Raw genomic sequence first — 27281 nt, forward strand, 5'->3', positions numbered from 1 at the left:
ATCGATAAACTTTCAAAGTTATGATGGAAATCAACAAATACCCCCATCATGGCCAAAGTTCATTGACCCTAGATGACCTTTAACCTTGGTCATGTGATCTGAAACTCAGGCAGGGTATTCAGTAATACTTGATAACCCTTATGTCCAAGTTTTATAATGATGACATTTTAAAGTTTTAACCTTCTGTTAAGATTTGATGTTGACGACGCCGCCGCGGCGTCTATAGTCTCGCTCTGCTATGCAGGCAGGACAAAAAACAACCCTCTTCAACAAATCGTTTCCAGGGCCCTGCTAAATTAGTTTAAATAAAACCTTTCTGTGTTTTATTAGTATGCAGTTTGAAATCACTTCGCCACATTGAGGTTATGTATTAATTGTGATATAAATCATTCACACTGGAAGTAATTGAAATTTCCAATTTTTCTATTAAGTCAGTTTATCGAAGTCATTATGCGAAGGAGAAAATAACATCGAAAAATTATTTTGCCATAATTATTCTACACATATCAACGACAGATACATCAACATACATTGCAAATGATGCGAAACATACAATAGTGATACTAACAATATACAATACAGTCGAAATACAGTCTTTTCATCATGAGTATGGTTTGTCTGCTATCAGATTTTGCAAAAATTGTTATCATCAGACAATTAACAATTATCAGTAAAATGTTTGCTGAAAACAAAATGTTTAAACCATACATCTCGTTACTCTTCTAATATAAAAATCGCTGAGTCTAAGCTAAGATAATCATGAAAAAGATAATAATGATAAATTCAGTAGTTGTAAGACATAGAATGGAATCCATAACAAATGATTGTCTCTAATTATTTCTCTATTACGGTTAATGCTTATCCATGTGAGCTTGAAGTGTGGCAAGATATAGGGCTGTGCTAGTTTAGAGGACATCATGTCCTTTCTGACCTAAAGCATTGCCCGCGCGACAGCGCCGAAATTTTGCACGCACGTTCCTTAGACCACAAGCAGTATAAAAACCCCACCAAAAGGGACCAAAATGATAATTTATTGATTTAATATGAACTGTGTAAAATTATTAATGAAAAACATTATTTGCACAATAGAAATTAGTTTAATTCGATTTGTTTGCAGAGGGCATCTTTGTAACTTTATCAGTACGTTTTGCACCGGGGTTTTGCAAAAGCCAAGTTAGTCCTTGTTCAATTAAGCCAAACAACTAGAGTGAAAAATAATCACCATTTTATGATTTTTATCTCCCAGTGACGGATTTGTTCACAAGCCACATTTTATGAGTTAGATTTATTTCAACAAAGTAAACAAAATACAATCGAAGAAACAATACATATTCAAAATAACACAAACGATTTTAATGATATTTCATATTAAATATTGAAGATAAATTAAACAGAAACTAAAGCTGCAATTATTTTGGCTATAAAAATGTGGAAATATGCACGACATTGTCTGTTGAAAAGTCACGTAGCGCCTCAGTGTCGCAAATTTAGTTTCAAAGGTTATGCGAGACTTCCCTCAAAAAGTATTAAATTTGCACAGCGTTACATTAATATTTTGAGCGTTTTGGGGGTAAAATGGCGCGAAACATTAACGGCGAATCATGGCACAGAAAGTCAGAAACGATGTTAATAGAGGCTATTTATCACCAAACGAAACCAATCGTACTTTATTTCATACAATTATATCTGTACTCTATAATCAATAATTAAAATAGTTTTAAATGCCAATACATAATATGCAAGGACATTGTCTACTTTAGTAAAAAAGAATCCTGGCAGGCTTCTTAAAATCATGGAAATTATTATGTGGTGATGCTGGAGGCATTGGTACTTAGTGTACCCCCGCTGGATAGTTGAATACCTTGGCTATTTGATGTTGCCAAGGACGTCCGACCCTCTTGTGATTCTGTCTTTTTGTACTTAGCCTGAACGAAATCATCACTGCGACGTTGACCAGGCTTAACATCACCGAACTGACAATGCAGCCATCGAACCCATTGCTCACGTACTTCCTTTTGTCGGACACAGAACATGAGGAACACAAAGAACCCTTGGAGGGAATTGAAGACCAGGAAAAGAATATTAAAGATGAGTCGAGCACCACCGATGGCGAGGAAACCAAACAACCACGTTAACCCGAGGAGAACAGAGATGGCGACAGCGTTCTGGACTCGTTTCCACGTCTCACCGCGACTGGCTTGATTGGTCTTGTGGGCAGCAACGGACTTGCGACATGACAAACGTTGCATGACGAGACCAAATATGATGAAGTTAGTAGCGAGTAAGAGAGCTACGAGGAGTAAGACACCGTAATATAAAGCTGGACCTGGTTTGACGAAGCAACTATTGAGTGACAAACAAAAGACAAGAAATATGCAACGTGCTTAGGAAAAAAATTCACTGAAGATGTATCTTTCTATGATTAATTCTCTTCAATCTATGATACATCAAATCTATTTGAATATTGGAATCCAGAGGGAATAAATCTGTTATCCAAGTAACTACTCGTACTGTTCTTTATGTTGACAATTTAATATCGCCATGTGTTTGTGAATATTGTTTGAATTCATATAGAATTGTCTAATTGTTATTATGTAATTTAGCATGATCATTATTCGATAGTTTTGATATTCCTAAAAATAGAAACTTTGAAAAGAATGAAAAGCGCCAATCAACTTACTATGTTCCATCTCCAAGGTATAAAGAACTATCAACTGCCACTGTTACAATGCAGACGAGAAGAGGTAAACCTGTCAACATGGAATATGATAATGGTTATTATATACTATTTATAAAAGAACTGTAATATTAATACTACAATACGATATTAATTGATACAGATAAAAATCGAAACGTTGCCGATCCTTGGTGTGTTGCCGAATATTTATTGGCATTTCCAGAATATCGTCTTTTCTGTTTTTTAATATAAAATTATTGTGATGATTGTTTAAGAAATCTCTTTGAGGTAATATGTGATAGTTTTTGCAATGTACATTCGTATTTGTCATGCATGATTATCTTCTTAATCACTTCTAACAATAGCAATGATAATTTATTCTAAGTTACATCGGCTCACATAATATTCAGTTTCCTTTTGAACATGTTCAAGTCTTATGATGTTAAAAGAGAGAAAATAACACAAGAAGGGTAAGAAGATAATAATGATTAAGAAAAGAAGAACAAGAATAAGAGGAGGGCGAATGTGAACAAAAAGAAAAGTGATAAAAATGAGAAATACAAGAAAAATAAAAAAGGAGGAAAGGGAAGAAATTAAAAACAAATTAATGGAGACTGTTGAGTACGAAGAATTTGACAAAAATGATCAGACCTAATCCTCAGTACCACGACAAAACATCCACATAGTAAAAAATCTTACACCTTAACAGAGGTGAGGCCTTTATATAAACGACACTTACCATAAGAACAAAGAGATGCCTTGAGCATAAATCGAGACACAGAAGCGTTTAAGACCTTGACGAAAAGAAGGTACATATTAATAGCTTCCACCAACATCCACGACACTGACGATAGCAGAAAGAAATGAATGAGGAATCCGACAACGACGCAGCCCCCGGTTGGATAACGACGGTCGATACCGATGATGAAAACGAGATAAAGTCCGAGGAGGGCAACGCAGAGGTTAATTAGGATCCGTTGAGGTTGCTTTGATTGCAATTTTCTGTTAATGATATTGAAAAGTGTTATTAAGTATTAATAAATCAGCTTTTGAATAAAGGGTCAGTATATATCAGTATCATAATCATACTATGAGTACCATAATTATTCAACGATATCTTGTCACTTTATGGGGGCGAGAAGACCCTCAATCATAGGGTACTGTAGTACAAACTTCGAAATTCGAGGGTGGACCCCGTGTCGCCGACCATGATAAAATCATGTTACAATTTGAATTTAGTTTCACGTTTGCGTTCTATGTACAAAATAAACTCCTGTAAATGATAAATAGTGGGAGTGGACCATGAAATCACTTGTATAAGATGTCAAAATCACTCTCATCAATGGGTCCTGACTCGACCTCCGCTAATTCTAATCACTTTTTTTGGAAGGGCCTTTGAAATATTATCGCATATAAGAATTTTGAAGTTTTCCATATCGTACCAAAATTTGGGAACAATGAATATCGGATAATTACGATCATGTTTGGTCCCCTCCATGGCATTAATTCCCAAAGTGTGGTAGTTTCACCATGTGGGTTAATAAGATTGAAAAGGACACATAATTAATTTGAGGTACATTAGAGAAATATTGGAAGTGTGTGAAAATTGGAGAGTATTGGAAAATAGGAGGAAGGATTATTCTTTCGGACCTATTTCACCCTGGGAATTCGAAACAAATAGTTAAGAAAATCAAATTTAAAAAATCATCGAATGAGTTGGCCATTCCACATCATCATGCCATAGCGATTTTTTATTTATTTATTTAGCAATGTTTGCATCTATTTTCAGTCATATCTCTTCACAATAATACTTCAAGTTATTTGGACTAGTGTTACATTCGATTACGTAATGCTATGATTTTTGAAAATTAGTTTCCAATACTGCAAATACTTCAATTCCAATTCAATGGACTATAGTGTGCTATTATTTTGGAAAAAAATATAGTTAAATTGCATTAGTGTTATGCTATTATTATTAAAGTTTCTAAAAAGTTACTTTTACTAGGAAAGTTGACTTACTTCATGCTCAGATATGTAACAAGTGTGATGACGAGGCATATGATAGAGATTATACAACCAATCATACCAAGAACATCTAACGCATAGAGCCCAACATCTCCGGACACATCCTAGAATATAGAATAACATTACCACACGGATAAAATATCATGGAATAGTACATGTGGGATAGGAAGAAGGAATGACATCCAAAGAAGCCTTACTTCGATATTGGCTGATAAATTTAACAAATATTTCTTGGCTAGCTTTATTACATATATATTTCCATTAAAGCTATTCAATCTATTTCTCACTGCTAGTTGTATCTCACTTTACTTCATTTCCTTTATAATGTCAGTAACGTGACCAATAGGACGTAGAACGTTAGTTCTCTTGAAGAAAGAAAAACAACCACTGGGCTATTGCGACGGTCTACGACCCAAGTCGCCGGATTGTATATCTATCGATCTGAATATTTACTTTCCATTAAATATAAATATATAAAAATGGGAAATGGGTTTATACCAGTAGAACAGCAAAGCTTGTAAGGTGATCACAAAGACATCTTATTCTATTATCCTCTGGGTTGTCTTCTCGTCGACATCCTTCAGATGACCATCTCCCAACTTGGTCAATTTTGTCCCAGAATACACACGTCCTATTATCTATCATCTCATTTTCTCTAGTCACCTGTATAAAGGAATTCACAAAATTAAAGTAAGGTTGTATCCACAGGTTGTTTTTTTCAAGAAATGTTTATTGATCAACTTACAAAAATAGATTTGAGAAATCTGTTAAAAGCGTTCTCCATAAACAAAGCTAATGAGGATATTGATGTTCTGACTTATTACATAAGAAAGTGGATCCATGATAAATCCCTTAATCGGAAGGGGTGATGAATTGATAACTTTGATTATATCAAAACATATGTTACTACTTAATACATAATTTGTTAATCTATAAAAGGCTGACACTCGAATAACTAACGAATAAAGTTAAGAAAATAAAATGTGTGCCAAGATCGACAGTGATAATACATGAGCAAAAATTTCATGAAATGATTAAAGGTTGAATAAAGGTCGCTGATTCGCTGAAAAGTCTGTAAAATCAGACAAACTCACATTCAGCTCAAGAAAGGTTGTCTCAATTTCACCTCCTCGTGGCAAACCTTCAATGACAGCACCCTCTACGGTCGCTGATATAATCCTGGTACCGACTGCTAATCGACGACCACCACCGAGATCGTAAGGTTGGTCTGGACTAATGAACAACTTACTGGTCTGAAATATTAGGAACGTCACCGGAACAATTCCATTTTCTGTAAAGTAGGTAAAGAGAAAAAAATACTGCTTTACATTATTTTTATTACTATATGATTTTGGTTGGAAGTTTGATTCGATGGAGAATATGGCTTTCCTTCAAAATAGGAATAAACCAACTCTACAGATTAAGGTATTTCTACTAATCTTTCCCTATATATAGATTACCACTATGCTAAGAAATATATTATGAATAATATAATCTGTATTAACATATTCGTAAAATTGTTGTCTTTGTGGCACTTGTTGTTTCGTACTTTCCAAAATGAAAAATATTTTAATTTGTAAACAAATTTTCGGCATTACTCCTATGTGTTTAACATCGCATGCTCATTTGTCCCCGGCAGACTGCATTTGCATATTAATGAGTCTAAAAGAAGAGGATCGGGGGTATTTGAATTCCAGTACATCGTGATTTGTGAACCAGAATTACCTGGTGGTTTAGTCACTGCCCGGAAAGTAGTAGATGGCAGGTTCGAATCCCACTGGTTCAATTTTTTCTGACTTATAATTTTCATTACAGATCCAGCATGCGATCTTTAATACATAGGAATAATGCAAATTATAATGCAAAATATACAAATTATAATTTTTCCCTATTAAAGCCTCTTTATTTACAAATAATATTTTGTTCTTATGGCATGTAAGGGTCAACTTATTGTAATGTACGTTATTTTCTTGGAGTAGATTTTATCATTGTTTTTTTTTTTTTTGGGGGGGGTGGTGGAAATGAATACGTTGTAGGCCCCTTAAAACTTTTTCATCGGGTAAAAAGAACAAGCTGCCATTCAACTAAATGCAACTGCACGAGTTCTTTTGGAACAAGAAGTTGCTTTTGATTACATTCGCTTGCAGTAATTTTGACTCTTTCTAGAAAAAGACTTGCGTAAATTGTGTTTTAACGTACATAAATCATTACATGCTTCTGAAAAAGTACATTAACATTCTAAAAGTATTGAAGTGTTTAGAGATTAGTCAGTCCTCTGATCGATTTTAAAATAGAAACAATTTGACAAAAGAATATTTGGACTTATTCCTATAGCGTATATGAGGCCGCGAGTTTTGATAAAACAAACTTCGCGAGAGAGCGAACGGAGCAAATGAGGCAATACAATTAACATTTTATTTTTGCCATATATTTTTGCCATGTCTTTGGCAAATGAAATGTAGGTCACTGGATCCAGTAAGGATTTTAGGAAAATTCACTACATTTCGTAATTTGCTTAATGTCCTAACGATCTACTGTTTCCCACCTAGTAAATATGGGGGCAACAGGCCTAGAATATCCGGTGGCAGAAAAATTGCTGCATCGACGGTTGCTTTAGGAATATCATCAAGGTTGAAGTACACCATTGTGTCATTTTCATTCAACTGATTGAGAAGATTACTCTTCTGTTCGTCATCCGGAGATACCAAGGCAGCGAATCCTAAACCTTGCAGTAGACTGGCCTCTGGAAGTTGTAGAGCTACCACAGCTATGCTACTTCCGACGATAGTGAGGTTGTTACCATCACCTTGGGTCTGGAATAAAGTGATCTGTTGTTCCAAGAAATCAAGAATCCTTGTCGGAGCTTCGACATCCACGGCATCTACAAATTCTGTATCGGGAGCACCGAGGACGTTGTCTACGATCTGGAGAGTATTGTTGGTGACCTGATTTAAAAAAGCATTGGATAATTGTTTCTATTGTAACATGTCGTCATGAAATAATAACTGATATTTTTGAAATATTTATTCGTCTTCTTTGAGACAGAACTTCTCTCATTCACTTCGCGAAAAAAAATCAATAACCATAAAATATTTAGTCCAGTGTGTAGTTGTGTCAAGATGGTTGTGCCAGCAGAAATTGTGTGATATTTAAAGATACAAATCTAAACTTAAACCAGCTTTTGTTATTTTCTTATCGATATTGATTTGTTCATTCAGTAATCGTTATCAAGACAGCATTTAAAAAGCTTGAGGAAAAATATAATATAACAAAAAAAGATATTTCTGATATTTTTCTAAGACCACGAAAATCGACTCTGAATAGTAGACTCAGAGAATTTCAATATAAAATATTACACAATATACTATACACAAAAAAATATTTATATTTATTTAAAATGACAACAGATGATTTATGTTCATTCTGCAGTAAAGAAGAAGAAACATATGATCATATATTTTTTTCATGTGATAAGATAAAAACTATATGGAAAGAATGTGGGAACATGCTTCAACTCCCTATCATTACAAATATAGATTAAAAAAAAGGTGTACACGTAGGCGTGGAATGTTCAACTAAAGGAGAGGCTCAATTATTAAATCACATAATAATCCTAATAAAGTATATGGTTTTAAAGAATAGTAGAAACACAAAAGATCCACCGACCCTTAACCATATTAAGGAAAAAATACAAGAAGATAGACTAGAAGAAAGAAAACTAGCTGAACAGAGAGGTCTATTAACAAACCATTTCAGAAAATGGGACAATTTATTTTCTAGAGATGCTGGGGCTAAGTAAGTTCAAGCATACAGTTGTTAAACACTCTAAATGCGAGGGAGATGGTCTGGTCCCTACTGTTGCACTCCTCTTGGAGTGGATCGGGGCAGTCTTTTTGGGGTGGGCTTTGTATCCTTTTGGTACATTGTGGTTACTTCTGGAGTGAAAAAAAAAATTCATTTATAAAATAAATATACGCTGTTCGCTCCAGTGGGAGCTATGGTGCGCTCTCTGGGATGTAGATCCCGCTTCTAAGGTGACTGGACTCTTTATCTTTCTCTGGGAGGGGTGTGATTGGGGGCCGGAGTGTCTCTTTGCATTTGGAGTGAGGATTTAGGTGCACAAGTTAGATCATGGTTGCGGCACAGAATGCAGATCGAAATGGAGGGTAGCTAGGTTGAGGGGAGGGAATCAGACCGCGCTTCCTGGGCTGGGCTTAGATGGGATATGGAGAGGGGGGGGGCAGTGGGATGGGAGGGTGTTTTACTTCTTTACTCATTCAGTTCAATTGCGTTGCTATACATTTTTTTTTATGTCTGTATTTTTTTCTTTCTACAGACTAAGTATTTACTTTGTTCTAGATGACTCGAATGTTATATTCTGTATTTTTTGTATGTATAATTTTTTGTATTATGAATAATTATTTATTTGACTTTGTGAACAGTGTTTTATTGATATTATATTACTTGTATGATTTTGAACTGAATGATTTTAATAAATACTATTACAAAACAAAAAAATAGTGCCAAGTTATCACTTTGGGTGACAAAATTAAGCTAATTTGTGGATCCAACGTTTAACCTCACTACTATCTGCTTTTTTTTTTTTTTTTTTCATTCGCACTTGTCGATTCACGAAATAATTCGGCGCAAAAAAGTACGAGTAACCTAGACACGGTTTATTGTATGGGATGACAATATACCTCCGTGGATGGATCCATGACGTCAACAATTTTCTGCAGAGCAATAGAAATGGCTCTTATACCTTCGGCGTTAATATCACCACCATTAGAAGTAGCTTCAGCAACATCGTAAGAATACTCGGTTACATTGTCTGGCGTCACAACAGCCTGTAATTACAAATAGAATCGGACAAAATAAACATAAATTGGTTTGTATTCAGGTAAAATGGTGGATATATTCATGTTAATGTCGCTTGTCCAATTGTTAAAATGATGAGAATGACGCATTGCATTATTAGTATTTCATGTTGAATGTATATTCAAGATTATGGAACATTCATAAATTGTTCATTCATTTGTTTTCATTGATATCTCACCCATCTCCATTTCTTTTCTCCTTGCTTTTTTTTACATTCTTAATTCTTCCATTTTCTCCTTCAAGATATTTTTAAACTTTTATTCTTCGACTTTTCTTCCTCCTTCTCATCTTCTTTTCATCTTCTTCTTTCTCCTCATCAAAGTCTTTCTCAAGACCACTACGACGAGTATGTAATACGAATGCCAAACTGGTGTTTTCATTTCCAAGAATACAATATGTCTTACCCTGGCAATGTTGTTGAGAACTTCATTCGTATCTGTCCCCACAAAGCAATCGAGAAGCACAGGATCGTCCCAGAGAGCTGGTGACAAGAAATCCCCACGACACGTTCGTCTAGCTCTTGGAACGGGGGCTAAAAAGACAATATGGTATTATTTGAATTGATATTACGTCCCTTGTTACGGTTACGGGTGTGTGTTAAAAGGAATACAATATGCATCGAATTTCTCTTCATTTTCGAGGAATGCACCTTCTTAACCTAATAAAGATAAATATATTTAGTATAGGCCTATGTGGAGCGTTTAGCCTGCATGACTTGAATTGCATGTGTAGTGCAATACCAGAGTGCACTGCATAAGCACCGAAATCTGACAGACCCCAATTTATGTGAAAAACTTGCTGTGCAATATCGTGTCATATTGTACGATTTAATGAATACTGATCGTAAAAGATTATAAAAAAAAGATCATATCGGATGTCTTTTCATCACCATGATACCAAAAATATCCCAATCGTTAAAGCTAATATTGCACTCATCTATGATTCTCGCTATATTGGCCGTAACTCATGCAGTATCCTAAACCATCCAATATATATATTTTTTTCATTCAAAGGGAACCCTTTCCATCAGGCGGCTCCTGGTTATACGCCTGTTAACATACGCCTATTTTGTTCATTGAAGTGTAAAGCAAGATTGTGACAGTAAATAAATAGGACGTGGTATAGATGGGGGTGAATAAAAATGAAATGAAATGGTAAAATTCGCAAAAATTATTGAAGTTCTTCAATTTTAATTGAATATAATGTGCACTTTTTTCTCAACTATCGGCAATGGTACAGTACATAATACTGACTTACTATTATTAGTGTATTCATTACATCGTTCTTGGCTATCAGCTGTCTGGTCCAGTGGTGTAGTAGGGAAGGTTAGGGTTCCGAACGCACCCGTGACAACAGATGCCGTACAGGATGCTAAGAATGTCAATCACACACACAAGAAAAAAAATATTAAAGGGGACGTTCACCCTGAAGAAAAGTTTGTTGCAAAAATGGCAGAAAATAATAATAAAAAATATTGATGAAGGTTTCAGGAAAATCCATTGAAGATTAAGTCATTAAAATTTCGAGTTTTGGATTTGTGACTTCATAAACGAGCAGCTGCCCCACATATATAAAATATATTAAATTAAATTTTTTTTAATGGTTCTTGATGACTTATTTCTTTCGATTCTTTTTTTAGGAACGGATGTGAAATGAAATGTCTATTGTTACAATGAAGGTAAAGCAAACACAATTTTCTGAGAAAATGACATTTCATTGTTTTATTACCATACGATATGTAGGAAAGCTGCTCGCATATGACGTCACTAATCTAATTTTATAATTAAAAAAAAATTCTTTTATGGATTTTTCTCGTCAAAACTTCGGCAATATTTTTTTCATTATTTTTTTAAATATTTTTACTGTAAACTCTTTGTCAGGGTGAAATTCCCATTTTACAATGACTCAGATTGAATATTTGAAATGAAATTTCAGATGCAAGTGATTTATGAAAGTTACTAATCAGTACATTTTTGTAGAGTGAATTATCGTTCTACTTTGGACCGAACTGTGCGTCTTTTTAGACATTTTACTAAACAAAAGCTAAATTTACTCTCAAAAGATGGAAAATTCACTCCAAAAGGACAGGTCTCTATTTAGTGCCACTCTATGCCTGTGTCACTCTGAGAGGAGTGCGAAATAAATCAACATACTAGCCCTTTTGCACATACCGCTAGCGTATATAATTATTGAATAGAACTTCTAATTTTCATAGTTCCTTATCATTATATTTAGGCGATCTCTTATTCAAAGAGCAAGTGTGTCGTTAATTTGTTTTCAGTATTTGCATTCAACCGCTCAAGTTAATTGATCCATTTTGCTGCGTAATAGACATGCAAATCATAATGCTGTTGACAAATCACAAATGCAGCTTCCGTTAATATTCCAGCCGAGCGAAATCACTCCTCACTTGCAAGAAACTTGTTATTTTGGCATTTGCCATCCTTACATAGCATTTAATAGGACGTGTAGCGACGTCTTTTATAATATCGCCTTACAGATACTATAACGAAAATAATGTATAGGGCCTAGATCTATATCAGAGCAAGAATATGTATATAGAAAGGGTAAAAAGTCTGCATTTAGTTTGCCTTCCCACTGATTAATATTTATTTATCATTATGATATTAAATTCTATCTTCGTATATTTGTCACAAAATTTGCCATAACATACTTACATGCACTACCCACAACAACGCTTCCCGGTACGATCTGATTAGAGAAAAAACTACTTTCAGGACCAAGATTAGAGAAACTACTTTCATGATCAAGATTAGAGAAAAAACTTCTTTCAGGACCAAACCCCGTGGCCAGGTTAGACTCCAGGAAGAATGTGGTGTCATTCACGATTTCAACCACACTTCCATTAAACACGCTACTATCGACGTTGATGATGTAGTCAACGATCGTGCTGCCGTTACGAGTATTCACGATAGTAGGGAACTCAAAGCTTCCTACATTGTCAAGCAATGAGATGGATAGTCGACTTGTGCCGTCATTAATGAAAGCATTATTTATCTGAAATGATATAAAGAGATACATCCTTATTCTGTCATTTTCTTCATGAAAATCACAGCCTTTTCTTCTCCGCATTGGCGTATCTCCTCCTTTGATCCCTACCATCTCATTATCCTACGTCCTCGTATTTTTTTCTTCCAATGGAAAATCTTTATAGGTTTCTAAGGTCCTATAAGGGATTAATCAGATTAGGATATTTCTTCCACATCTTTTGCCTATATATCCTATCTATTTTCTTCAAGTTCTAATATCATGTTATATGATATCCATGAAAGTACATTATCCAGGTCGTAAGACGGGATCCTCGACAATGAACACCAAGTTTTACATCAGCCAAATTGATCTTGTGTACTGCATAACTGTTGGGGGGGGGGGTTAAGTTCTAGGTACACGTTAATTGTGACAGCAAAGTAAAGGCCTTTTTGGAGTTCTATATAGTTTATAACTCTGGAATGTTCATGGTGTGTACACAATTTATTGACAACATTATGACCCCCAAAATTAAAATGAGATAAAAAAATATTAAAGAATAAAAATACATAAATAAATAAAAAGCAAGAATGAAAATGTACTCACTGGGCGTCTGAACATAGGTGCTAACTCAGAAAATACTTCAGGAATGCCAAAATCAACAAATTCACCTTCAAATGCAACTGAAAAGGCAACTCTTGTAACCCCTGAAATGATAAAATTAACAAATAGTGGGGTAAAACGGACCGTTGGGTAAGACGAACCCACCCCATTATCTCGGTTAAAACGCCTGCACTGTGCCTAAATGACATTATTGCGTAATTCGTCTTAAAAAAATATGGATCTTACACAAGTTTCATTTTAATGTCGTTTGTACAGTGGTGTAAACAAAATGAGGGGTACCTGATGTAATGTTAGGGTCTATATACCTTAAGGGTTATTTTTGTGAAGAATGATCGTGAAGGGTAAGAAGGACTTTTGTCTCTGGGGCAAAACGTACCATGGGTCCGTTTTGCCCCAACGGAATTAGAAATACTTTTGACAAAGGCTCACTCATGTTTGCAGATTTCAGCACAAAATGTGCCAAAACAATTAAATTTATACTGCATTCATTTCAATATAGGTAAGATAAAGACAGTTAAGATTGGGCAAGAACCCCTGACGAAACCTGACAATGAAGCCTGATTGTGAGACGATTATGCCTTTTTATTTTACTTAGAAAATTGTTGATATGAAAAGTACTTTTTTTTTTTGTTTTTTTTTGGGGGGGCATGGTATTGATTGAATAATGCATTGCTTTGCAAATTTAAGTTGATTACCAGTCCTTAATGTGCAGGTAACACAATGAGATTATAAACGGCGATCAACGAGGAACTCATGGAATCCAGGTGATCTAAGTGGTCCGTTTTGTCCATATACATGGGTCCCTTTTACCCAGCCCATGAGGTAAAACGGACCTTCACTCAAAAATTGTTGAGCTTTATTTTCAAGAAAACTATTGGGAAATGAAGAAAATGAATAAGGGCCTTTGTATGTTTTACCCAATGCTATCCTGCGTTGCCCTTAGAAAACTTGGGGCATTTTGTATGACAGGGATATGACGAGTCAAAGGTAGGAAGTCCGTTTAACCCACTTTCCCCAAAGAGAAATTGAGGGAGAATGCATGAATGTGAGTCGTACTGTATCTTAATATAGGGGTATTTATATTGCGCACATATCCACCTTGTTATGTGCTCAAGGCGCTCCTATATTACCCGGCTAAGCTAGGCGTTCATAGCGCACACAGCTTTTTAAGGAATTACTTCCTACCAGTACCCATTTACCTCATCTGGGTTGAGTGCAGCACATTGTGGATCAGTTTCTTGCCGAAGGAAATTACGCCATGGCTGGGATTCGAACCCACGACCCTCTGTTTCAAAGTCCGAAGACTAATCCACTGTGCCACAACGCTCCACATTAGCGAAGAGTGTAGACATCTTATTTTTAAGGCGAAAAAAAAAAATACTCATGAAGCTCCTATTGCGTAAAAAAATATGCTGGCAAAGTTTTTTTTGTGTGTATGCTTATCAAGCATTCTTATTTTTGTTTTAAGATGGGCTGATGTTTAAATGTCATGAATAGCAGGAGCGAATGCAATAGAATTGATCAAATCCATGTATGTTTCTATCCGGGGTTTCTATCCAGGAAACATAGTTATGATTTTCCTGTGAACTGTCATTATGTCAACAAAGCAGTAAATTAACCAAAATTAAACTTTGGTATATTGTAGGCATCTTATCCTCTTGAATTCTAATCCAAACATATCGGAAAAGATGTGAAATGAGTGTCACTGAAGCAGGCATACGTGATGACCTTACCCTCAACATCCAGAAGGACAGGAGTAGTAGCCTCCGATACATCACGGTAAGCTCCACCACCGTACCCCTCACAGTAGTAGTAACCCATGTCTTCAACGGTGAAGGGATTGAAGCGGAGGAATGGCGAAGGTGATTCAAATGGTGTCGCTGAGCCACGACTAGTTATTCGCCACCACAGGAGGCGTACAGCACCTTCTATAGGGCAAGGAATGTCGTAGCTTTGGAACAACTGCAGACTGGGAACAACAACTTCACCAGTGACCACAGGCTCTATTCAGAGACAGACAAAAATACAAGTTAACGTTTTTCATGCTTGTGAATTTGCACTGAGGCAAGTGGAAGGTCATGGGTTCGAACCCGATAAAAGGTATTTCATTGTGCTGTTCTTGATTCAGGTGAGTAATGAATCTATTGAATGATTCGCAGTAGCTCAGCTACAACAAGGGTAACTCGAATAGATAGAGAAACTACATAGACCGAGTATTAATTCTGGAAATCTTTGTGTTCGTTCAATCTGGAAAGTAAAAAAGTACGTGTATGAGAACAGCTTTGTATTATAAATCTAGCACTCGATCGAACTTCAAGTGGGATTTCGAATTTCCAAACTGAATCTTAAAAAGAGGTACCATAACATTTCATTTCAATTTTCAAAACACCATGATTATGTCAGTGTTTAAAAAGTACACATAAGTTCATACAAAGCAATAACTTTAATAAAAATTAATTTCATGAATAAATGTTGAAAATGCTGAAAATCAAAACGCCGCAATACTTTTCATAAAGCAAAACTTTTAAACATAATCACTTTCCTTTTAATTTATGATATGTTTTGTGTCAGTCACACTAAGGAAACTAACTTTAATCAGACCATTAGTGTGTCTGTCACTCGCAACGAATTAAAACTTTGATCGGTCTGGAGTCGATTTGGTGGATGTGACTGTGACATTATACTTAGTTAAATACTTCATTCTTTCTTAATGGAAGAGTACTTACGGGCATCTCCTACACGTAGACATGTTTCGTAAGAACGGTATGATACAGAAGTATCTTCTGCACATCCCAACTCTATGAAGGATTCTTCCATGGCCGCCCAGCTTTCTAATTGGAGATAACATGATGCATTGTTAACAGGATTCAATGGAGGTGATAAAGGACACTGAAGGTAAGACAGAGGCCCTTGTATTGCTTGGTTGAACGGCAGAAATAGCGGATCATCAGTCAGAGTGAGTAGATTGATGTAATATAGCCGATTGAATTGAGCAGCGAATACGGGTGGTGAGAATTCTAAAGTGATGGAACCATCGTTAAGAGTGGCGTTGTGATAATCTCTTTCGTAGAGAATCTTGACGATATCCCGTTTCCTACGCTGGGGAACTGCAACTACCGGCTCGTTCGTGACTGTAACACGGAATGTCAATTCTTGCGGGCCTGGTAATGGAATCTCTGGATTGGACTGGAAAAGCACCAGTGGTAAGGAATGAAGGATGCCGTCTTCAGGAATGAATACTGAGAAGAAAGACTGAAAAAGTCCTCCGCCTAATTGTAGTTGCAGAACAGATGGGCATTCCGTCAGATTGTTCTTCTGAAAATCTGCAAGTGCGTCAGCTAAAATAGGACACCGGTAATCTAGGATTCAAGATATAGGATGATGCATTTTTTCAGATTAAGAGTATCACAATCATCCACATGATTTAAAAAACGGTGGTATTGAAAGACTGGTCAATGGTCAATCGCAGGGTTAAATGTATTTAGGGTATATTATTTTTCCAAAGTTTTTTTTTAAAGACTAGCCAAACGTGTTTAGGGCATTTTTTCCCCAAGCATTTTCCCCGGGGCTTTTTCCTCCTCGTTTCTGAAAAGTGTTCGGGTTCTTCAATCAATAGTATGTTCATCGAAAGCATATACTAATAACTCGTTGGGTAGATTAATGACGAGAAGGATAAGGTTTATGTTTCGTCATGCAGGTGAGACAAAAATGAACTATGTTGCCAGATGAATAAACTTACCAAGTGCTGTAACTTGCACTGTTGAAGTGACTCTGCCAGCAATATTTTCAGCGATGCAGGTAAATCTGTTAAAAGGAATTTCAGGCAGGTGAAGTTCATACACTCAATTACTATCAGGAATTCTGCCCATTATCTTTTCTTTTACCCCACTCCCCCCAAGAAATATTATACATCATTGACTGATGATTGATTGTCATCATTTGTGAAAGCCATAACGTAGGAAATTAATCGTTGATTGCTTGTAAAATATTTGGATATTAAGTGAAACAATATTATTTTGGAAAATAAAAGAACCATGATGAAGGGTGAAAACGATTATATATTTGAATAAAGAATACAATTATTTCAAATTTTTCTTCATATCTCAGTATGAGTAGTCATCATGTAAAGGATCAAAATACTGCTGTCACCCGACATATAATTTTGTTCAATGATTTTTCACTCTCCATTGTGAGATTGATAGCTGGAAGGGTATAATCATTTGAGGTTCCTATCTTTTATTGTGTCTGATTGGCAAAGATATGTTGTTTTTTTACTGTTTTCAGTGACTTTCGAAAATCTGTGTGTGTGTGGATGTGTATATGTGTGTGATATGCCAAATAAAATCGTATTTGGCTAGAAAGCTGTACATAAAATCCAAATTTTAAATACTCAAATGACATGCAAGGGGGGGGGGGGGTGGGTGCACGCAGGTAACTGATTGACGTCCTGGGGCGTCTATATAAAGGGTTGTCTCCCTTACCAAAGTTTGCTTATCGAACAGAGCTAAGGTTAAATATTGCCAATATTCTTACATAAATCCACTGTAACTAGGTTTATTCATAACATGGACCTGTTAGGGTAGTAGGTCCAAGTTCATAATAATCATAGTTCAAACTACATTTAGATTTTTTTTTTTTTTTTTTTTTTTTTTTTGGGGGGGGGGGGGAGCATCCCGTGTCTGGTAGAAGGCTCGTTCCAGGTGTGACCTTAAGGAGTTGGGCCAAAGAAGGGTGTTTTTTTCTTCCAATTGAGGAAACAGTTTTGATGATAGTCCTCGTCGTATGAATTTAAAGGGGAATGAATTTGATGCTTACTGACGCGCGACAAATTTTTAGAGGATATAGGGCCTAGCTGTATTAAAACTGCGCGCCTGCTCATTAATAAAGGTCAAGTCCATCCCAGAAAAATGTTGATACGAATAAATAAATAAAAATCAAACTAGCATAACACTGAAAATTTCACCAAAATCGGATGTAAAATAAGAAAGTTATGACATTTTAAAATGTCGTTTATTTTTCACAAAACAGTGATATGCACAACTCAGTGACATGCAAATGAGACAGACGATGATGTCCATCACTCACAATTTTTTTTTATTGTTTTAATTATAGATTTTTTTTATAGATTTGACGATAAGGACCAACTTGACTGAACCATATAGTATTAAACAATGCTAATGCTACATGTTTAGGGACGAATTAAATACTGTTTCACTTGGCAATGAGGAAAATATTAGAATATTTCATATTTCATATAATAAAATACATAAGAAATAGTGAGTGGATGACATCATCATTCACCTCATTTGCATACTGACCAGGATGTGCATATTTTTTTTTTTTTTTTTTAAATTAAGCCAAACTTTAAAATGTCATAACTTTCTTATTTTACATCCGATTTTTATGAAATTTTCAGTGTTATTCTTGTTGGATTTTTCTCTTTTTATTCAAATCATCTTTTTGTTTGAGTGGACTTGTCCTTTATTAACAGGCAATAGTGTAATGACTTGTTCTTACGTAATATCTGTTCCGTTTGACAATGTGATTAGCTGATTGATAGTTATAGGGCTATCAGGAGGAGATTCTCCAAAGAATGGCTGTAAAGCAGGTTCGAAGCTGACAACAGGTTGTGGTCTCCCGAACGTAGTACACGCGATAAAGACGACATCACCAGGATAACCAGTTTGATTTCCAGATATAGCCAATATTTCGGGTGCAGCTTTATGTAGCGGTAGGGATATCATAAAAGAAAAAACACACACACACACATAATCGAAGAATAGACAAACAGCGGGGCGGTATACAAAGAAACAAAAAAAATGTAAATGAAACATCAAACTTGTTTCATTAACAATAATATTCGTAATAATTGATCTGCAAACCCGACATTGATGTGCAGCGCTACTACTTATCAACTTATATAATGATGATGTGACATCAATTGGCGAATCAATATTTCAGCAATAAAGGTATAATAAACGGATGATTTTGTTTTAATTATTAATTTTCATTTGTATTGTCATGTCATTATTGTCATTAATCCACCAGCATTGTTCATGTCTGGAGTGTAATGGCTTCTTGGGCATGTTGGGAAGCGTCGTGGCCATCAAGGTGATGCTAAGTCATGACACTCAAATTTCATACAGAGGGCGATTGAGGGTTCAAATCCCAATAATGAAATTAATTCATTTCTGTAAGGTTTTAAATTATCTACTTTGTACTAAACACGAGAGTGGCGAATGGAGGTACCTGGCGGGAGTTATTCCTTGATTAAAATGAGCCTTGGAAAACAACAGCTCAATCTCAATCCGGATTGTACGCGCTCAATGTTTGTAATTATCATTATCATTAGGTCTACATGAAAGCTATATTCACAGACTCATTACCCTTATAAAAAAAATTGAATGGTATACCATTGAAATACCATACACCATACACCATTGATATACCATTGGAATACCATTCGCACAGCACCCATCATACACCAATGGTATACCATTCAAGCCCCAATGGTATACCATTCAAACTAATTTAAATAATTGGGACGTTACTATTACCATATTCATGAGCACCATTTACCATTCATATACCATTGATCAAACACCATTCACCATTGATCTACCATGGCCACTATAGACAGGTTTACCATTGACCACCATTCAGCCACCATTCACTGGCCTACCATTTACCATTCAGCCACCGTTCACTGGACACCATTGGTCTACCATTCACCTTACACCATACACCATTCGCCTACCATTCACCATACACCGTTGACCTACCATTCACCGTACACCATTCGCCTACCATTCACCGTACACCATTCACGTACCATTCACCATACACCATTCGCCTACCATTCACCATACACCGTACACCTACCATTCACCGTACACCATTCGCGTACCATTCACCGTACACCATTCGCGTACCATTCACCATAAACCATTCGCCTACCATTCACCATACACCGTTGACCTACCATTCACCGTACACCATTCGCCTACCATTCACCGTACACCATTCACGTACCATTCACCATACACCATTCGCCTACCATTCACCATACACCGTACACCTACCATTCACCGTACACCATTCGCGTACCATTCACCGTACACCATTCGCGTACCATTCACCATAAACCATTCGCCTACCATTCACCATACACCGTACACCTACCATTCACCGTACACCGTTCACCATTGCCCTACCATTCACCATACACCATTGACCTACCATACATTGTACACCATTGGCCTACCATTTACAGTTCACCATTGGCCTACCATACACCATACACCATTGACCTACCAATCACCGTACACCATTGGCTTACCATACACCGTTGACCTACCATTTACCGTACACCATTGGCCTACCGTTCACTGTACACCATTGTCATACCATACACTCTTTACCATTGGTCAACCATTCAATTTACATCATTGGCCATACATTATAGACCACAAGTGTACTGTGAATGGTAGACCAATGGTTTACACTGAATGATAGACAGTAGACCAAAGGTGTACAATGTATAGTAGGCCAATAAAGTACAGTGAATGGTAGACCAATGGTGAACAGCATATATAGCTCGGGTTAATGGTAGGTTTGATAATGGATTAAGTATGCACAAGAAAAAAATGATGAAAACAGTTATTTCAAGAACGTCAAATGTTTTTACTATAAGAAGTTTAAGTACAGCATAAATGGAACACAGTATTCACAAGTATAGACTTTATAATTAAAGCACATAAGTTATGAATATATATGACTTTGCTCCTCGTTGACATCTATACTCTGTCAATCTTGGTATCTAAAATAAACATGTATCAAGACAGAGTTTAATTGAAAAACACAACAAATTAATAACATTTCCAAGAATAAACATGTTCTCTCTGATGGCTTTTTACGTGGATTGAGTACTTGGCAAAACCACTGTTCTGCAAACAAACCTGATACTTGTAATACAATAACCTTGATTTTAAATCTGTTGTGTGTAATTGCTTTCACACAGCTACTTCAATGACATTAATAAAATATTTTTTTTACTAATAAGTTCAAGTACAAAAGAGTGGAACCCAGTATTGACAAGTACATGTATGGCATAAAAGCACCAGCATTATGAATACATGTGACTGCACGACTCTACAAGAGGTCAATGATTGCACTCCACATAGATATTATGTTAATCTTCCTATAAACAAATCTACATGTAAGACAGAGTTTGGACAACAAACTGATGAACACCAAATTTCGAAGATTAAACTCAAAATGTGTGATAGCCTTCACATGGCCAAATGATTCATTAAAGGTAAAGAGTACCAAACTTAGAGGAAATAAATATCCCCAAAAGGGGGGAAAATAGTACCCCCATAAAAATAGAACCTCCTAATATTTCTCTATTTTCTTTTCACCTAAAAGATATATCAAACGGCGTGTTTCTACATATAATCGTTAAAAGGTATTACCCGCGTAAGTATCCAGAATCCCGGAAAACTTTCCTGTAGAATTTTGTAGAAACAGACGCGATGCGGTTTATTGATAAACTGCTTCAAGCAAAATATGGTTTCGTTACTGCCATGTTAATCCGTTTAACTTTTCTGTAAAAACACACGGCAAAATAGCGTATCGTGTCTGGCGGACGTGCTTAATCCCGGAAGTGCAATTTCGCAGTACATATATTTGCACATTCTGGCCTTTTTCGATCTCGCCAGCTGATCGTGCAACACGTATACCTGCTACATTGAATGAGATCTACCACAAATTTTGAAAATTATCCTATGAAGTTGCAATTTTGGACATATGTACAATGCAACGTGATAGGTTGAATTATCCGATTTCCGCCGTATTTGCAACGCGAAAAGTGAATTAATCAGATTATTTGGTTTGTAGAAGCAGGTTGGTTTAAGGGTGATAAGGTTTTTCGAGTCCGGAAAAGATAAATCGTTTTTAATGATTTTCTGTAGAAACATGCCAAAAGTTTATCATAAATACATTAAAGATACATAAAGAAATAAATAATATCTATATCAAAAATAGAATATATAGAATAGAATGATAAAGAATATATCATGAAAATAGAAGAAAAAAAACAAGAAAAATAGCGACATCTTTTTTTAATATTTTGCAAATCATATAGAAAATAATTCTTAGTAGCACATCTATTTTTTAACTATTTCCCATAGTTCAAATATACAAGATTCCCACTTATTTCTTTTTTGTCTATTTTTGTTGTGTTGAATCAGATGAATAACTCAACTATGTGTGAGAAATAATATAATTTTTGTCTTACACGGTAAATCAGTAGTCAATCGTAATTTTTTACAACCTAGCTTGGACAAAATTTGAATTCATATAATACAAAAAAATATATAAATTGGGATCTTGTATATCCATGAGGACTTGCAGAGAACAGTTTTACCAAAAAATAACAACTTTAATTCGTCATAATTTCGTTAATCCTCATTCAATTTTGATGAAATTTTCAGTTTTTTTTTTTTCTGATGTACTCTTTGAATTTAAATCACATAACTTTCAGTCTAGAGTACCTAGCCCTTCAATCAAATGGGTTGGACGACCGGATACATTTTACATATAACATAGTTATAAGGATAATGAATGGGACCATAGAAAGAAAGCATGAGAAAAGGGGAGATTTAGGTAGGAAGAGAATTAATCAGAAAAGCATAATGTTGACAATTTCGTTAAAATCAGATAACAAAGTCTTTGATTTGAAGGTTTAGCAACATTTTGGGAAAAATTACTGGAATGTGCACATGATCGTCAGGAATATGTGTTAGGCTTATGTTATAAAATGAAATCATAATAATTTCATATTTTCGTACACGTGTGTATGATATGTCCCACGTAGCATAAAATGATTTCAAGCAATGCATGTGTTTACATTAAATAAATCTTCACTCCACTTTTTAGTTCTTGGAGGTCAAAATGTGAATAAACATGACTTCTTGTTATAAAATACAAAAGAACAAGTGGGGGTATGACATCAGCTTGTTAATTGTAGGTGCGTCGTGGTCTAGTGGTTCTGACTCTCACCTTTCAACAGAGTGTCGTGGGTTTGAATCCTAGCAATGGTGTTTTCCTTCAGCAACACATTTATCCACTGTGCTGCACTCGACCAAGGTGAAGTGAATGCGTACCCGGCAAGATTAATTTCTTGCAGCTGTAATAAGGAATATGGGATGAAAACAATGCAAAGGACAGTATGTCAGCTACGGGTTCAAAACATCAATGCTTGTCGTGCGTGCAAGCTTTCTTGAGAAATTGATATATTTTTCTAAAATATCGAGAAATTTGCATAATACACTACCCTTCAATTGAATAGAACCAATTAACAAATATCAACCAAACATTTCGTACAATATGATAAAGAAATTCATGTTTAACCATAGATTAGCAGAAAATAACCCGTTATATTAATGGGAGGTTGCCCAAATGATGACAAATACCATACCACATGCATACCTGGGGCCAAAGTGTCCACCCCCCCCCCCCCCGCCAGCATTTTGATTTTTTTCCAGGGGGGTGTTAGAAAGGACGTGTAATCCTATAAATGGGGATGACATTTGGCCTTTTTCAGTATTTTTACCATTCCTCACAAGTTTTTTTTTCCAGCTATGCCACTGCAGGAGTACAATCTGTTTTATTTAGAGGAAGGTTTGCAATTTTTTCCACTGAAGTGAATTCTTACACAATTACCTTTCACAAACTCCAGTTGTTTTCTTGTAAACGGTTTTCTGTGTTCAACACCTGTAGTTTCCTTCCCAGATAATCCTGGACCATCTACATTATCATCCAGTGTATCCGTCGTCCAATCTTAAATGAAATAAAATCAATTTGAGTGTTGGAAAATATGCATGTGCAGATAAAAACAAAAATATAATACTAATATAGTAAAACTTTCTTTAAGCTCCAAAATGCAATGATTCACTCATATACAGCATCATGATCATTTTTATTTCAACATATGCAGCAAATTCACTTGAAAAAATGTTTGAAATTGATGTCACAGAAATAAAATTCCCCCACCAAAGATTTTCTGTGTGTGCATGCTGGAAATATATAGATGAATATAACACAGTTACTCTGCTGCGTAACGTGTTTTGATCAGCAATCATGTAGATATGCAAGAGAAAATATTATCTAATAGAAAAAGAATGATCTGAAGTCATATTTCCAGAGCAGCAGTTTTCAAAAGGTAGGCCTAATCAATTAATTGATAACATTCAATATGATTTTCTTTTCTTGGTATTGACAACCACAGTAGCGGATCCAGATGGGCACAATTGACCTGTGCCCCCCCCCCCCCCTTGAGAGCAATAGTCAATGGCCCGAATTCAAAAAGGTGGTTTTGAAAACCCTGGTTGAGTCCATGTTTTATGGAGATTTCCTGTATAAATTACGCTTATTTACAGCGTATATCAAAATATGTCCAATGCTGATGCGCGCTTTTGTCACAGTGCGCCAAATTGACGCCTGTTACCGTGGTTATCCACGCTATTTTAATCACAAGTCCACTGTTTTGAATTAATGAGTCCACTCTTCAAACAGTGGACTCATGAATAAAATAGCGTATCTAACCATGGTAACAGGCGTCAATTTGGCGCACTGCGACAAAAGCGCGCATCAGAATTGGACATTTTTTATACACGCGCCAGATACGTGCTAAATTAAGCGTAATTTATACAGGAAATCTGCATACACCATGGACTCAACCGTGGGTTTTCAAAACCACCTTTGTGAATTCGGGCCAATGTGTTTATTGTAAATATGGCGTCTTTACACAAGTGTGTCCCTCCTTTTGAAAGTTACAGCAAATATTTCTAACGGAAATATATACCGTGTTTACACTTAATAGGCTTTTTCATAGCGTGTAAAACACGATTAACTTGCATTGGCTCGCGGTTCAGAATCAGCAATTTGCACCACCAAAGTAGTAGGTTCAGAACCGCGAGCCGATGCAGAATCAGATTTTTTACTACGTGTAAACAGAAAGCCGATTCTGCATCGGCAATTGGTGCGCATTTCATTTACTTTAACATTGTGACATAATTATAAGCGCACGGATCCATCGTTGTCTTTATTATGACGTATATTGATGGTGAGCGTATCAATTGAGGTTTTTGACACGCGAGCCGATTCTGCACCGCAAGCTGTAACAGCGTGTAAATGCAGTGCACGATAAACCAAAAGCCAATTCTGCATCGGCTTTTGGTTCTGAACCAAAAGCCGATCAAGTGTAAACACGGTAATTGTCTCATACACAAGTAAAGATCTCTTTTTTTGTGCTTGTTAAAGTTTCCTGGGAAAATGTGCCCCCCCCCCCCCTTGAGAAATCCAGGATCCGTCCCTGGACAATCATATGCCAGTGGGTGAATTCTAGACATTATTTTGGGCAAGTTTTTGATCAGTAAATAAATAAACACAGATAAAAAGTGATCACAGGACAAACTTAATTTAAAAGAATATAATTAACTTTAAAAATGGATATGCCTAGCCCTATGAAAGGATCTCAGATTATTCTCCCGCACTAATGCAGTTTCACACCAGCCAACTTCGAGCAAAATTTTCCACCAGAAATTGTCTACACACATTTTGAGGTAAATACACAGTATGCCCACCATTTTTCCAAACATCACGATCGGGAACGGCGGTATTTTGGCTCCATTCCCGATGTTATCGTAATGGTGGGAGCCATGCCGGGGTGGAATTCAGAGACCAGTGAGTTGGGGGGATTTTCCCCAGGCCAAGCCAGTCCGGGTTGAGAGCCAAAACAGCGAAGATCAGAAGCTGTTATGTCTCCGAAAAATACCAAATAAACACCAAGATAATGTGACCATTTACCACTGACCATTTACCACTTTATCATGAACCAAGCTCATCTATTTTCTCGAATAATCTAACTTAATTTATCCTTTACATGAATTTCAGCCACTTTGAGCAGTTGAAACAGCATTATTTTAGCTTTGATCTTGACGTCTTAGTTAAAATTCTTAGTCAGATTTTGCCAAACGAACGCAGAGGGCAGCAACACTGTTGACTTCGTGTTTGCGCGTTGTAATCGCTAACTTCAGCAAATATCCAAATAAATATACGGTGGAGTGAGACCCTAAATCTGATAACTCGAATGATGAAATCATGGTGGAAGCCGGAATAAAGATGTTCCTGATGCTCAGTGAATTGATTCGGACAAATATTTAGGTTAAATTAGTTCACTAACATCGCAGGGTACGAAAGTGCATTCGGGATTAGCGGGGCCAGGTTTTTCTAAGGGCTGCAGCAGCGGTGTTGAGCGGTGGCTCCGAGTTCCGGGCCGATCCAGGACCCAGAATTTTTTTTGCTAAACCTTCCGGTCCGGGCTCAAGCCAGGTTATCTTTGCGGGCCCCAACATTAAACATTACGTTATCGTTCAAATTCTCAGTCAGACATCACTTTGCTTGGCTTTGCCATTATTTATAAGGACTGAAGTTAGCGACCAAAAGATTTGCCTGCGGCGGTTTGCATGATTTGGTTACGAACTTCAGTCCATATCAAACTTACGGCAAAGCAACGCATGAGGATTCAAACAATGACGTAGAGATCGAAGCCGATATACAGCTGTTCCCGATATTCGGAAAAGCGGTGGGCATATGGACATTCAAATGCAATTCAGACTTGATATGACATTTGAGAACAACATTTGGTGGTGAATTTTGCTCGAAGTTGGTCGGTGCGAAATTAGCGCCCAATCCCACAGAAAAATCCCAAGAAAAAAATTCAGAAATTGTGATTTTAGTCAGCTGGCATGGCTGAGTTCAGATTAGTATAGGCCCTTTTTGGGGGGGATACATTTACATATACATGTAAACTACAAATTTTGTTTACAAACGTCAAAAATTATGCCAATTTTTATATTTGAACAAATTATATCGTATTCATATGTAATAAATATTCTAAAAAACCTTAGGCCTAACCAAGAAGAAAATATCACATAACTCACTAATACCAAAATCCCGCCATGTTTTCAGAACACTTCTTGATTTATCATGGAATATTTCTCTGCCTCAATTTCTAAAATATTTT

General features: G+C 36.2%; 2 protein-coding genes across 4 annotated transcripts in view; both read right to left on the bottom strand.

Moving 5' to 3' along the window:
- Positions 1-407: 407 nt before the first annotated feature.
- Positions 408-20337, bottom strand: LOC135153644 (adhesion G-protein coupled receptor G6-like). 3 transcript variants are annotated; one of them, XM_064097442.1, is made up of 17 exons: positions 18710-20337; positions 16932-16996; positions 15919-16551; positions 14926-15195; positions 13175-13275; positions 12369-12598; positions 12259-12338; positions 10838-10951; positions 9985-10112; positions 9403-9549; positions 7248-7647; positions 5797-5993; positions 5201-5365; positions 4697-4806; positions 3417-3679; positions 2681-2750; positions 408-2343 (listed from the first exon to the last, which is right to left on the bottom strand). In XM_064097442.1, exons 1-17 carry the CDS (start codon positions 19024-19026, stop codon positions 1803-1805), a joined length of 3831 nt encoding a protein of 1276 aa, XP_063953512.1. In that variant the 5' UTR covers positions 19027-20337; the 3' UTR covers positions 408-1802. The 3 variants fall into 3 exon arrangements, with proteins under 3 accessions (XP_063953512.1, XP_063953513.1, XP_063953511.1); XM_064097443.1 differs by lacking the exon at positions 15919-16551; XM_064097441.1 differs by having other exon boundaries at positions 12259-12598.
- Positions 20338-20851: 514 nt separating this feature from the next.
- The window catches only part of LOC135153645 (uncharacterized), a 41679-nt gene continuing 35249 nt past the window's right edge, over positions 20852-27281 (bottom strand). The window contains exons 8-9 of the mRNA XM_064097444.1: positions 23918-24034; positions 20852-23381 (exon numbers count right to left, since the gene is read on the bottom strand). Coding sequence (XP_063953514.1) covers positions 23368-23381; positions 23918-24034 — 131 coding nt within the window. The 3' untranslated portion in view covers positions 20852-23367. The remainder of the gene's footprint in view (positions 23382-23917; positions 24035-27281) is intronic.

Source organism: Lytechinus pictus, chromosome 3, assembly GCF_037042905.1.
Source record: "Lytechinus pictus isolate F3 Inbred chromosome 3, Lp3.0, whole genome shotgun sequence".
NCBI lineage: Eukaryota > Metazoa > Echinodermata > Echinoidea > Temnopleuroida > Toxopneustidae > Lytechinus > Lytechinus pictus.

Coding starts and splice junctions, on each gene's coding strand:
- LOC135153644 (XM_064097441.1), bottom strand. CDS start 19,026: ATGTTTCATTTACATTTTTTTTGTTTCTTTGTATACCGCCCCGCTGTT. Junction 12,599..13,174: donor CACCTATGTTCAGACGCCCA/GTGAGTACATTT, acceptor ATATCATTTCAG/ATAAATAATGCTTTCATTAA. Junction 3,680..4,696: donor GTTACATATCTGAGCATGAA/GTAAGTCAACTT, acceptor TATCATTAACAG/AAAATTGCAATCAAAGCAAC.